We start from the raw sequence: 15,097 nt of genomic DNA, 5'->3' as shown, positions 1-15,097 counted from the left end.
AGAGAGAGAGAGAGAGAGAGAGAGAGAGAGAGAGAGAGAAATTAGAAAGAGATCGGCGGGCGAGTCACGTTTTGGATTGTTGAGCGAGGTGTAACAAGGTGTAACAACGGGAGCAAAATCGGATGCGGAATGGGAATGGAACACGGGGCAATGGATGGTATGGGGAAGGGAGTGGGGGCGTCGCGTTCCGGAAACGAAGTTGGAGCAAGGGTGGGACCGGAAATCGTGCACGACCGACACCAGGAAGTACAACCGGTAAATATATACGCGGATGGAAAGAGGCATCGCGCCTGTGGAATGCTTAATTTCACGGTTATTGACCGCCATCTTGCCGCCAGATCTATCGCGACCTGCTCTATTGTCTGTTTAACATGCCATCATCGGACGATCATGCCTCGTTACGCGAAAAAAAAGAATCGAATTTCAATTATTATTCCGCATCTCCGCGCTTCGACAACAACTGTACATACTATTGTTTCCTGTACGCGGCTTATGAACAGGGGCCCGGCCGTGTTTAAATATTCAATTCGTTCGCGATTAATTTATCAATCGATCGAAATTATATCGATTAATCGATCGAAATTATATAGATTAATCGATCGAAATTATAGCGATTAATCGATCGAAATTATATAGATTAATCGATCAAAATTATATAGATTAATCGATCGAAATTATAGCGATTAATCGATCGAAATTATGGCGATTAATCGATCGAAATTATATCGTTTTCGGTTGAAGAGGAATTTGAGAAAAGGGAGGGAGGGGGTTAGATTAAGTTGAAGTTGCGAAAAAAGGATTCGAGAAGATTTCGTAGCAAAGTCTCCTCGAATTCTTCTCCCCGCTTCTGTTTTCAATTAAAGCCGGAAATGAAGCGTGGAGCCTCACACGCCATTTTCGATGGGAGAAGTAAAAGAAAAAAATTTCAGTTTTAAACCCTTTGGAATATAAAGAAAGAGAAGAGAAACTTGCATTTCGTTTTTGTTTCCAATCGCTCTCTTGTTGCACGTTTTATAACAAAGTTTCAAGCTTATTGTACGAATTCCTTCTCACTATCAAAAAGCCATTTCAAAAGTTTTAGATTCTAAATTTTAATTCTAAATTCCAGATTCTAAATTTCATATTTCAAATTCCAAATTCCAAATTCCAAATTCTCGATTCTAGATTCTAGATTCTAGATTCCAAATTGCAAATTGTAAATTCCAAATTCCAAATTCTAAATTCCAAATTCCAAATTTCAAATTCCAAATTCCAAATTTCAAATTCTTGAATCTAAATTCTAGAATCTAGATTCTAGATTCTAGATTCCAAATTGCAAATTGTAAATTCCAAATTCCAAATTCTAAATTCCAAATTCCAAATTTCAAATTTCAAATTCCAAATTCCAAATTCTAAATTTCAGATTTCAAGTTCCAGATTCTAGATTCTAATCTCTAAACTCTAGATTCTAAATTCCAAATTCCAGATTCTAGATTCAAAATTCTAAATTCTAAACTCCAGATTCCAAATTCCAGATTCAAGATTCTAAATTCTAAATTTGATCTCAGCCAGAAGTGAAACGACATCGGTAACAGCAAGTTTACGTGTTTCCTCAGGTCGTTAATTTGTAACCGCGAAGGATTGGAAACGGAAGCGCGACAGGTCTTGTCGTAAAGTTGGAATACGAATCAGGATTGGTTGCCGACACGGTTTGTTTTAACGACAGCCGAGGAAAGCGAGTGACACGACAACGCCTCGTCCGGATGCAACACGGCGCAGAGCCGGATGCACCGGTTCTCTCGTCGTACGCGCACAGTTTATCCTGCCTACTACCACCCCACACGCACTGTGAAAAATATGGTGTAACTAGTGGAGCGTATCCTTTCCACGGCTCGTACGAGCGGAACGACGTGACAATGTCAACAACTGAACGAAAACTTCCGGTTCAACCGTCAGTGTTGAACCGAGATGTTATTCGAGACGATTCCTGCTCGAATTCGAGACGTTTCTTTAACGAAATGAACGAGATAACACGATCGGATTATTCGGATAAATCGAATTCGAATTCGATCGACACTTCCAATTCCTTTTTCTTTTAACGATCAACGAAACGATTTGGATAAATTTTATTCGATTTGGATGTTTGATAATGTAATACAGACCATCGAAATAATTATTAGAACTGATCAACTTTAAAACGATTCAATCGAGTTTGGACAAGTTTCATTCGATTTGAATGTCATCGAAACAATTATTCGAATTAATCAACTCCTTCGAGACGATTCCTCTTTTAAAGAGTTAATGTAATCAGATTTGAACAAGTTTCATTCGATTCAATTTGGATTACGATAATATAATACAAATCATCGAAACAATTATTCGAACTGATTAACTCTTCCAAGACGATACCACTTTTAAAGAATTAATGCAATCTGAACAAATATCATCCGATTCGATGCCAATTTGGATTACGATAATATACACATATATAATATACACAATCGTGACCATAAACTCTTCCAAACCGATCAATTCTTCCAACTTTTCCAATCAAATTCGTTCTATCATCGAAACGAAACCAATTCCACTTTTCCAATTGCTCAACTGATACTTTCGATTCACGTCGCTTTCGACGCCACCTTCCGGTCCCGTGGTTAATTAAACGCGCGTGAGACACGTGAACGACATAACTGCCCCCTGTCCCCTCGCTCCTGATCCATGGATGCCACGTACGGCCGTAAATTTTACAATCCGTGTGACTGTGTTTCGGGTGCCCTCCCCTCCACCCCTCGACTCGATCGGGCCACAGATCGGAAAACGGTTATTCGTTGGACGAATACTAAGAGCGGAGGGCTTCCGGAGCGTGCGTTGTTGTGTTGCGTCCACACGATTGAAAGAAAAAAAAAATTATCTCCACGAGCCGATCAAAGATCACCGGATATCCTTTAGGGCCCCCGCCCAATTTCGAATTAGAATTCGAAAAAGAAGAAATCGCCATAGCAATCACCTTTGCATTTTTTCTCTTCTTTTCTTTTTTTTACGATTATATATTTCTATGTATCTCTTCTTTTTAGTGTCTTTCTTCGTGATTCGAAAAGCGATGACGAGAGGGATTGGTATATGTGTATATATATATAAAGAATATTCTAAAATTCACAAGATTTAAATTTTGCGCCATTTGTGTGGTAAAGTATTGCCAACGAAAAAAAAAAGGACAGCGATCCACAACGCGTCGCTGTTTGATGGGGATTTTGAGCTGGAGGTATCATCGGACCGTTCTTCTTCGAAAATGCGGTTGGTCAGGCAATAACGGTTAATGGTGCTTGCTATCGCGACATGGTAATCCAGTTTTTTCTGCCTAAATCTCAAGATATGGATAAGGACGACGCGTGGTTTCAACAAGACGGTACCACATGCCACACAGCTCGAGAAACGATTCAATCGTTGCACGAGTCGTTTCCTGGTCGTGTAATTTCTCGTTTCGGTGATCAGAATTAGCCGGCCAGATCGTGCGATTTAACGCCGTTGGACTTTTTTCTTTGGGGTCTTTTTCGAAATTTAAGGTTTATGCCAACGACTGCCCATGCCTCGAAGGAGAAAATTGAGCCACATTTATGCAAAACGGTGATGGAAAATTTCAACAAAAGAGCGCAAAGACGTCGGCAAAGACGTGAATGCCATTTATCCGATATGCTATTCTTTACGAATCAATAAAAAAATTCACAATTTTTAATCACAAACCTGTATTTTCTGTCGAAATTATACTTCTTGCGCGAATTTTGGGACACGCTTCACATACGGCTTGTCCCGTCGCAGGAATCATTGGAAATTCGTAACGAGGCTTTTGTACGTGATTCGACAAGACATGATGCGGGCGAAATCTGGCCCGTGGGAATCAGTTCAGAAGCGATTCGTGAGAATTCGCCCACCGGCGTCGTTCTTTCACACGTCGTCACTCGTTTCGAATCAACGATTCTTAACCGAGCCAATTAAGTTTCGTCGAACGAAGCGAAATGAATTCGAATCGAAACAGGATAGGAACATGGACGTTTAACCTCGAAACAATACAGTTCAACGAACAAACCATTATGGCTCTCGTTCAACAACCGAATCGATTCCCCTTCTGATCGATACCCGCTTCTCGTTCATCGATTAACCGTTTCGCACAACTTTGTCAATTCCTTCTCGACTCACCTTTGCTCGAAGCGCTTCGATGCCTCCTGCGCCTGGATCTGCTGCAGGACCTCGGCCTCCGCTCCTCCCCGTCCACACTGTCAACCGTCGGCACAGGTGGCGCCATCGCGTCAGGCTCCGCCAAACCGGCCGAGCTCTGCTGTTTCCTCGACACGTTTTCGAGCCTGTTAGAACAAGAGCCTCGCTCCTTGCCCAAGAAAGTGCTGATCGAGTGTCTTCTTCGACCCGTTCCTGGTATACTGGACGAGAGATTGTAATACCTACAAAAGACAGAAAAATTCCCAATGGATACAGACGATGCGTCGATCGATAATTAAACGCACGATAAACGTACGTTTCTCTAATGAGCACAGACCTGGCATCGTCCACGCCTACGAACACCTCGTTCGACTCCCGATCTTCCTCTCCTTCTCCTTCCACCCCTCCCCCTCCCTCCTCCTCGTCCTCCTCCTCGTCCCCGTGATTATCCCTCGCCAACCCGCAATACACCATATCGTTGGACAAAAGCTCGCTGGCCGACTTCAACGCCCCCCTGCTCCGCCCTGGCCTCCTCTTGTCGTTCTCCGAGTGCGAGTGCGATCTGTCGTGTATAGAAACAATCGGTTGCCGAGAATCGAATCGGTTTTTCTCAAAAATCCATTTTTCTCGAAAAACCTGTTTTTTTTCGAAAATCGGTTCGAACGAAGGGGTTGGTTATACGGACCTGTGGGGCAGGTAGGGCGAGGGTGGGGCGACGTCGGACGGCCTTGGGTCGCCCTTGAGGAACTGTTGGGTCCTCTCCGGGTCCGCGTTGGCGCTCACGGACCTGAACAAACTCCTGAAGCTCCTCCTCTGGTTTGCGCAGGCGCCCCCCTGGGGTCCGTTGCAGTGCGGGCTCGGGCTGCTCCTCGGCGCTGCGCTCCGCTCCTCCGAGCCGTTGCCCCTGTTGCCGCCGCCCTCCCCTGTTGCCGTTTTGCAGGCGCGCCGACGGAACAGCGCCGTCAAGCCGGGCTTCGAGGGGGGCGAGAAGGCGACGGCGCTCGTTGCCGGCGCGGACGACGACGACGACGACGCCCCGCTCGACAACGAGAAGTACGAGGGGTTGTCTGTGAACATGCGGATATTCTCTCCTGTGTATCTTCCCACTTTTTCTCTTCTCTTCCCGATTCTAACTTTTCTCTCGAGCCGTCATCTCATCATCGACCACGTATTGCGAATCGATGAAGCTTCGACGATGATGATTTTCTTCCAGAATTTTTGTTTCACTGGGGAAAGCGGCGACACTTTCACGAAAAAAAAAAGGGGAAAGAAGAATCTCTGGACAAAATTCGAATTGTGTCTCGTTTATTCGCGCGGAATAAAATAAATAAATAAATAAATAAATAAATAAATAAAGGTGTTGGGCGACCACCAAACGAACACGAGGTCCACCTGAGACTGTTCGGTTCCCCGGAGAGATACACCATGCCTATAGGACGCCATCGACGATTCGAATGGTACTCGAAAGTGGGGGGATGGACCGGACGTGGTATTGTCCCCCACCCCGTAAACCAGAAGCGAGCTACGTACGAGGCAAACGTACGCGGCACCGGAAGTCCGCCGTTCCGTCGTTCACGATCCAAGCGTTATTACTCTCCGAAGATGAATTGACCTCGTGCTGTGCGACGAAGGGAAAAAATGGAGGGGGAAGAGGAAATAGTTTCCTGTAAAAATGAACCGTTTCTCGTTTCGTAAACACGAGAATTTCGTTACTATTATTTTTCTTGATTGTAAAATTATTTCATCGCGTGTAATTCTTATCGTGGGTTGTATAGGGATAATGGAATAATGGACGTGCGTTTGTAATATGAAGTTTGGAAGTTTCAAATTTTTTCCTATTTTTACCCTGCTCGATTCGATATTCTCTTTTTATTATTAATAATAATCCAGGAAAATGTTTATGAGGAAAGGAGAATAGGATAGGATTCTTCCTTTCCACTTTTCGAAAAAGAAAATATATATTATATAATATATTATATAATTATTAATATAATATATTATATTATTATATATATTATATAATATATAATAATAAGAATATATATATGTAAATTAAATTTTATTTATTGTAAATATTAGTGCTCGTCTAATTTTCGAAAATCGGTAGAAATAAGGACGAATCAACTCTTTATCCTCGAGATGTATCTTTACGTGCAGAGAAGGAAGATTCGTCGAATATTAAACTCTATGTATATCGTGATATTTTGTGAAGCCAAGATGCGTCCTCGATTAGTCATTAACCTTACAATAATACTTCTTAACACATTGCGTACGAGATATCGTTTTAACGTTCTTTCGATTCGAGTCGAGGAATTAAAATCACTCGAAGCGATAAAATATAAAGTCTTTTAATCAGATATCACACTCTGAAGCATTATTCGAGTTTGTAAAGTGAATAATAATTAATCGATTCAATTTTAATTAAAAATTAACATAACAAATAATAATTAAAACGTAATAAAAAAAGCTTATGTAATAAGTAGATGAAATTAAGAAATATATATATATACAGAAATATTTAAGAATATTTTACAAACGTGAGTTAAAAAAAATGCATATACGCATGCATTATTTTTTTTAGAACGCCCAAAAGCGAGCAAAATTCCCGTACGCGATGTGTAAAATCCGCCAATTCCTATTTCACAATCGTCGTCGTGACGTTTTTTTCGATCCGTAACGAATTTATGAATACGAACGGCGAAGAAAAAGAAGAAGAAGAAGAATGCGAGTCTAAAGATCGAATTAGAGATTCTGTGCGCTGCTCGGAAATAATACCGTTCCCGGTATCGAGGCGCGCATTAATACGCGATAAATATCGATTTCGAGGGGGACAGGGTATAATAAACGGCGTAAACTCGGTGAAACCGGGGGCGAAACGGAGGGGAAGGGAGGAGGGGGGGAAGAGGAAAAGAGAGAAAATGAAACGAGGAAAGCGCGTCGGCGGGATACGCGGTAGCCGCGTGTGATTATGCGTGCGGGACGCGTGACTCGGGTGCGAAAGCGGCCACGAGATGTACGTGACCGCTTGGATTGGTCCAAGAAAGCTTACCGACTGCCATGCTGACCTCTTGCCGCGAGAAAACCCTTCCCCGCTCTTGATCCTCTGTAACAGTGAAAATTATGCTGTTGAATTCGAGAAATATATTCGTGGAGGAATTAACGAGAGGGAAAATGATTTGAGGAGGAATTTAAGAAGAAGAATTCAAGACTCTTGATTTGAGAAAAATTGAGGAAGAAATTAGCGAGAAAAAAGATTTGGATGTAAGAATGAGAAGGTAGTGATCAAAGGCACTATGATAGCAAATATTAAAAAGTAACTAATTAATAATTAACAATTTCGAATAAAGTTATTTTAAATAATTGCTTGATAAAATGCTCGAATAACGTTTATTCGTAGCTATTATAATTAATCTGCTTTTATAAATTCGATCGTTTCTCAGTTATTTATTATTATTATTATTATTACATTTTGAACGATGAATTATAGAAATAACTTTATTCGTAACTTCGATTAATTGAATTTTCCCTATCAATGATAATAACTCTAAGATTTAGCGAGAATGCTCCGATATGATAGAGTTGTGCGTTTGAATTGTTTAAATTAAGAAAAATTGAGGAAGATCAGAGAAAAGAAAAATTTGAAATTTGTGATTTTAAAATATTGTAGGAATTTAAAAGGGTTAGAAAATAAGAAAGCGTTCAACGATTCAAATTGAGAAAAATTGAGGAAGATTAGCGAGGGAAAAAAATTGAAGGGTGATTTAAAATATCATAGCATGCAAGGGAGCGTTCAATGGTACGATATTTATAGTAAGTAGTGTCCAAAACTTTCTAGCCGAATTTCTAAAAGATACTTAAAAATCGAGATCTCTTTCTTCCATGTTCTTAATCTCGATCGAATAATACAATTTCGTAAATAAATCTATATTTCGTTTTGTATTAAACTTCCAGAACAGAAAAGAAAGAAAAATTTAACGATTTAAATTGGAAGAAAAACATGTTCTAATTTACCAGTTTTTAACAATGACACAAAATGGCATAAAAAAAAAAAGAATGAAAAAATAAAAATTTTCGCGAGAAACAGTAGAGAAAGCTAGCCGAGCATTTTTCGTTTTATTTTTCGCGGATGTTTCGATTGAGAAATCGCGTGTAACGTTGTCGCGGAGCATGTGATTTCATTCATCGCTGAAAATAAGGGGGGAATATTATATTTAGCGTGTATGTGGGGAGGCGAGAATCTCGTGCGACAACATTACCACGACAAATTTATGGTGGTATGAACAGGATGAAATAGGGGAGAAAATAGAAATCAAATCATCCCATTCATATTTTATTCGAATATCGACGTATTGGTCAACGATATTGATTTATAACACGTATATAAACGAGAATTCTAGAAAAATAACGTGGATGTAACATTGTTGTCAACAAATTTACATCTTAATCTTCGTTAAACAGATTAATCAATAACATTATCTTCTCTAAGGATTTTTGCGAATGTAATATTGTATAATCGATTCTTCAAATTTCATATTTATGATATAATTTTTTCAAAAATTTAATTTCTTCTTGTTTCGAGCGTAAAGGCAGAAATTTTTTATTTTTTTTCTATTTTATCCTACTTGTAAGCTCGTTTTATAACTTTCGTAGAGGTTATTATCTTTGTTCCAGCTGGCAACATTAGCCCAAGATGTTACAAAGTATAATTATAGTCGGTCATGCAACGATGGTGTTATTAAATTCTCGGAGAATTGCGCTTCCATTCACTTCCAATTTGCATTCACGTTGCGGTGTATTCCGATCGATCGTCATAGCAAAAAAATTTAGGATTAATTTCCACGATTATCGTCCCAATATATATATATATATATATGTTTCAATCTTCGACAATTCTGATTCTGAGAAAAAAAACGATCATTTAATCGCCTTTTAATTCGCTTCTCCATTCGATAAATAGATCGAACGACCTGAACATTAAACGATAACAACGAACGAACATGTAATTGATTAACGTGGAAACACCGTGGATAGTGACGGTTCGGTACCGTATACACGCGAATCGTATTTTCTTCGAGTTCGAGTCACAGGCAATTTTAAGTTGGTAACACGAAATATAGGTCTCGACTTATCGAAGTGAATTTCGCTATTCCGTTACTTGCCACTTCCATCGACTTTGCTCGTCTAATATAGCGAAGGATAATTACCAATCTCATCGAAGGTTAATGGAAGGTTTATTATTAAATTCGATCGAGTCGACTTGCATTACGGGCATTTCAAGGGACCGAGAGCGTTGAAATAACGTTAAATCACTTTTGTTTCCGTTATATACAATGTATGTCGTTGCACACTTTTTCGCTCGATAATCACCAAACTTCTCTACCGACGGAAAGCGTTGAAATAACGTTAAATCACTTTTGTTTCCTTTATATATAATGTATCTCGTTGCACACGTTTTCGTTTGATATTTCATTTATTTACGTATGATTTCAAATTAAAAACTTCAAATTCTCCTAAAATCACCAAACTTCTCCACTAGATATTTCTATTATTCGTACCAATTACATTTCATTTTTTCGTTCTCCGCGAAAATTTACCAATTCTCGTGTATCTTAATTCGAAGAAAGGATTCAACGAAAGTTCGTTTTTTCACGGAAAAAAAAACGATCGCTCGAGAAATTGCTGGTGATCGAGGGAACGTTGTTCTAGTGGCAGGGCAGACCTCGCATGGCGGACTATTTTCGTATGGGTTCCGCGGAGGAGGGAGGGAAGGAGAGAGAGAGAGAGAGAGAGCGAGAGAAAGAAAGAGAGAGAAGGAAACGTGGAACGTAGCAGAGAGAGGAGAAAGAAGCAGATGGAGAGGTTATCGTTCCCATGAAAGCGCGCACTGATTTACTCCCTTGTCCAAACGGATCAGCTGATGGGACGAATCATCATCGTGGCATAAATTACCTTGCATTCGTTGCGATGTCGCGAGCCAAAAAACGTGCACATTCTCGTCGTCGTTTCCACTTACGTTTTCATCGTGGAAATGTGGAACAGGACGCGTCAACTTCTTCCATGGAAATTCTTTTCACCGATTTCAATATCGTTGTTCGAGCTTTCGTTCGAGTTTTCGTTCGAGCGGAATAATCGTTATTTCTTCTTTCTATTGACCGTTCTCTCGTCATCTACTCAACTCTCATTGTCTCGTCACGTTTGCTTGGATTGCCGCCATTTTTCTCGATATACCATACGAGTGCTACGTATACTCGTAGTAGTTGCTTCGTTACTTTTCCATTGTCCTCGCTAACTGTGTAACTAGTGGTTTCGTTTAACTCGTAACATGTAGACTGTTCGTGTCGTTATACCGGGTGTCCCAAAGGGAAATTAATATTTTTTTATCGAGTCTGAAAATTCTTTGGGGAATAATTCGCATCGAATATTTGTCGATTAATTAATTAATTGTTGATGAGCAACACGATTGCAATGATTCATAACGATTATATAATAATTTTTGAAATTCGAGAAATCAATTTTATAAATGTTTTTTCATCTTTTGTTAGCAATATACGACTAAGACAGTAAAATGATTCTGGCTCGGAATTCAAAGATTTAAGAACAGGATTGTGAATGAATCAAAGATTTCATTCGATTCACGAATTCGAAAATCCATCAATCGCATAGCCCGCGAAATTTAAATTTAGAATCTGAGAATCTTGAAATTTGCGTGTAAATTCTGAATATCAGAATTTTTAGCTATGAATTCTTAAATTTTACAAAGTATGAATTTTAGTATGTACACAAATCTCAGGATCCATCTCAATCGTATAGCCCGCGAAATTTAAATTTAGAATCGTAGAATTCGTAAAAAAATATTCATAAATTATAAATTTCTTGATCTATGTTTCTACGTGAATCCATAAATCCTCGAATATGTAGAATCCAAGAGAGAATCCAAGAACCCGTGAATCCTAAAGCTTTAAAATTCACGAGTGCATGACTTGAGAAGTGCAGAACAGCGGAGTGAAAAAGAAGACCGTGAATCGCCACTTTCGATATTGTAAAAAAGCAAAGCATCCTTGATTTACGCGTTGTTATAGTTTTACGTGTATTTCATGTTAATTAACAGCGCGTTACAACGAACGAACGAGCGTAAAACTTAATGCACCAAAGTTAATATACCCGGCCTCCCCTCTTAAAACAGAGAGGCACGTGCATCCTCGTGCTCACGCTACCCTTTTTTCACAGCTGGCAGGTGCGTCTACCGCTAGTAGAGAAAGAAATTAAATGCGATTCAGCTCGGCGAACTTCTTTTTTTTTTTCACCTCGAGATAAAAATAGCGTACTCGCGTTTCTGGTATTTCAAAACTCAACAACTTTCTTTCCTCCTAACTGGTCCAACACAATTTCGAAATATATAGATGTACTCGTGGAACGTTTCGTTTTCGCTATGGAATTTCATCTAGTGCAGTTTCGAATGTTTTTCAAAATAAAAATAGAAAATTACGTTATCCTAAATTTCTCTGTTTTTTGATATCGAGAAACAAAAAAGATTTTATAAACGGTTTGAATACGTAATCGTAAATAATTTTAAAAAACGAATAAATGTTATTCAAGTATTTTAATAATTTAATCGTTTGAGATTTTTAATCCAGTTACTTTTTTAACTCTGTTGGACACCCCGTATTTGAAAAATAGCCCGTTTATCGTCATCGCGATCCCCGTTCTTGCGCAAGAAAAGACTTACTTCAAATCGAATGATTTGTACGTGACACGCATTTTAACACGCATGCCCATTGCGCAACGCGGCCGTGTTATGGCACCGCCTCTGATCACATGCAACGCTCGATTCCTTCGTCACCCAAGTGTTTATCCTTCCATGCGTGTGCTCCTCGTTATGGATCAAGGCCGTCCTGCCATTGAATTCGGTGCAACCGATACACTTCCTCCATATACTTTCTCCCGAATCGATACTCGAATTGACAATGGCGAGCACGAGACCAGGAACGTTAATGTTAAATTATCTACGCTATAAAACGTTTCACACGAGGAAATAAAGAATGATCGCTCGATGGACACGTGTTCACAAATTTTCCCTTTCGTCGACAAATATTGACACGTGTTCTCTTTTATTATACATAGCTCGTGATCCAAAAACAAACGTCTAATTAAAACATTCGATTCGCTCGAGCCAATAAAAATATATCCGAAATTAATTTTATCCCTATTATCGATCTATTTGATACAAATCATTACTACGCTATTATTAGCATTCCTAATTGATTATTTGCGTAACGCTACTGCGTGAATTTGCTAAATTTAAAGCGTAATATTTATCCCTATGTAAAAATGTATTTTAAAGATAATTGTGAACGATCCGCTTTTTTCTTAATAATTACGTTTAATGAAGAGGGGAAAAATAATGTAAAAAATTCGAAAATAAAGAGAGAACATAAAGAAAAGAACGAATTCCATGGGAAAAATAAAATTTACATCGACTCGAGGTCGAATCGAATAATACGAAAATGAAAACGAATTCGCGTGTAACGTTCGAGCGTCGTGTCTGGTTAAGTTCGGCTGTCAGGTTCGATCTATTAATATACACCGCGAGCGGCCTGCCTAATTCCTAATGGAATATTCGTACGGATTTCTCGACGCCTTAAAAGTATTCGTCGTTGGATCAAACGTAAAATATATATCGTTGCTCGTTGAAACGTGGAAAGAAAAACATATTCGAAAGTCGAAAAAGAGAGAGAAAGAGAGAAAGAGAAGAAAAAAGTTAAGGAATAATATTATTCGGTTCCGAGAACGCGTCGAAGGGAAGAATGCGAATAAAGTGAGGTTAAACGCGCGAAGGTTTAGATTCATGGAAAGCGACATGGTCGTTCGATCAGCTGATCATCCACGTGCTCGCAGTCCACGAGAACAATATTTGTGTGAAATAGGATTTTTCAAGGAGAGATAAAATATTCTTTCAAAGTGGCGGTGGAAAAGCATCATTTAATTTTTATTACGTGAATTTTTGAGGAATTATGAGGAACCAACAAGAAATGTATTTTACGAGAATACAAAAAAAACAAGAAACTTACCTATCTTTAGATTCTACTCGATAATCGATCGATATTCCTTCTTAAAACATCCATCCTTTCCTCGTCTTAGTAGCGTGTACGAATCGTTGAAATATTTTCCAAGATCTTCTTGGATGATAATCTCGAGTAATTTCTCGATTTTGATTTTACTCGAGAATAGGACACGTGTTGGTTTGATCGATTGAATCTTCGAAGAAAAGAAAGGTACAGGCTACGGGATGGGAATGTAACGAAAGGAAGGCATGAAAGGTGGCATTATTCCTTCGTTAACAAGACTCTTCGAACGTTCGTTTCGATAACTTCCTTTTTATTTCGACCTCGGTTGATTCATCGCATCAAAGTACACTCGAGCGGCGCGCGTTCCTTAGACAACGTTAAATGATGCTCCTGTTAGTTTTTTCCTTCGAGTTCCACTTCGATACACTTCTCGAAAAGTGGCTACGACCAATTACCAACGAGAGTATTTCTTCGAGCCTTTTTTTTTTTCTTCTTCTTCCACTTAATATTTAATACTTCTTTGGCAGTTTCTTCTATCAACTTTAATATTCAATTTTATTTCCCTCCCCCTCCTATTTTGATTCTTCCCTCGTCTCAACTTCCCAAAATGGCTCCCAAATTCCTTCGCGGAGACCTTCGAACCACTATCTTTAGACGGATCGACCTCCAACTCTTATTCGAACGATTCCTAAACCGAATCACACTAGGATTCTCGTCTTCGACGACGAGGATGCCATTCGCAGAATTTTAAGAAGAGAGCAATCTCGACTCGTGATTCGCGCCAGAAACTCGTCAACGTACATTTTGAACGATCGATTCTCGGTTAACGTTCGATTCAACTTGCACGTCCAGTTTTCACCTTCAATTGCGTAAGATTGAACGTGTCGGACGAAAATAGAAAATCTTCGAAAATAGTATACTTCCACCAGAAATAGAATTTATCCCACTACCAGAAGGAAATTTTATTTCCCCGAGAATTCGTTTGCTTCAACCTTCTTAAATCTTCGAAGAAAAGCTCATGAAATATTCTTAACCTTTATCTTCAAACTTAACCTGAAATATTATATCACGAAAATTCCAATTTTTATTTCTCTTTTTCCTTAAAGTTTCAAAATTTCTTCTTCAAAAACGTGTCACTTCGAGAAGAATCACCGTTCGTTCAATCGTTCAATCTTCTTTCTCGTTTCCACCAATCGATATCCTTGCTCGAAAGAGAGAACAACGTTTTCGAAGGAGGCGTTTCGACCATCGTAAGAAATTCATTATCATTTGCTACGTTTCTCTTGCACGATCTTGTAGAATAGAAACGACGAGAAAGATTCTTTCACTCGTAAGAGGAGAGGGAATCGAAGGAAAGGACGAGGGGGGAAAAAAACGAGTGTTCTAGAACTTTTTCCAAGCGATGTTGCGCGGGGTTGCGGACGTAAGGAGGGCCGCACGCAGTCACGGCACAACACTTCACGGAATACTGACAAGTCAGGGCAGAAGAGTAGCCCGCTACGATGCCATGTGACCGTCATTCGTGCTCTCCTTCTCTTCTCTTCACTGCCACCACCCACGCATCTGGCAGTGGCCAGAAGAAACGCCCATGTGCGACCGACCAAGCGACGTTATTTCGAGATAAACAAGGAGGGAAAACTGTAAGCAGAAGTAAGAAATCGACAAGTGCACACGTTTTCACCTAGGTGCCTATGTACATCTGTGTACACAGTGTGCGTGCGTGGACAGTGTAAAAGGGAAACTGAGGGTATATTCCTCGAAAGACGAGAGGGAACGTGCACCTCGACTAAATATATAATTGCTCCCGTGGATCTCGCATTTTCGTATGGAGAATTAGGTGT

General features: G+C 39.6%; 1 protein-coding gene across 1 annotated transcript in view; it reads right to left on the bottom strand.

Moving 5' to 3' along the window:
• Positions 1-14,687, bottom strand: part of LOC122715351 (phosphoinositide 3-kinase adapter protein 1) — a 33,783-nt gene extending 19,096 nt beyond the window's left edge. Inside the window, exons 1-5 of the mRNA XM_043937480.1 lie at positions 13,260-14,687; positions 7,241-7,294; positions 4,877-5,258; positions 4,529-4,753; positions 4,174-4,433 (exon numbers count right to left, since the gene is read on the bottom strand). Of these exons, the coding sequence (XP_043793415.1) occupies positions 4,174-4,433; positions 4,529-4,753; positions 4,877-5,258; positions 7,241-7,250 (877 nt within the window). The 5' untranslated portion in view covers positions 7,251-7,294; positions 13,260-14,687. The remainder of the gene's footprint in view (positions 1-4,173; positions 4,434-4,528; positions 4,754-4,876; positions 5,259-7,240; positions 7,295-13,259) is intronic.
• Between the last annotated feature and the right edge of the window lie 410 nt (positions 14,688-15,097).

This window comes from Apis laboriosa, unplaced genomic scaffold (assembly GCF_014066325.1).
Source record: "Apis laboriosa isolate Shangri-la unplaced genomic scaffold, ASM1406632v1 scaffold34_cov151, whole genome shotgun sequence".
NCBI classification, from domain to species: Eukaryota; Metazoa; Arthropoda; class Insecta; order Hymenoptera; family Apidae; genus Apis; species Apis laboriosa.
The sequence above is the reverse complement of the archived record's forward strand: the minus strand, read 5'-3'. Positions and strand labels throughout refer to the sequence as shown.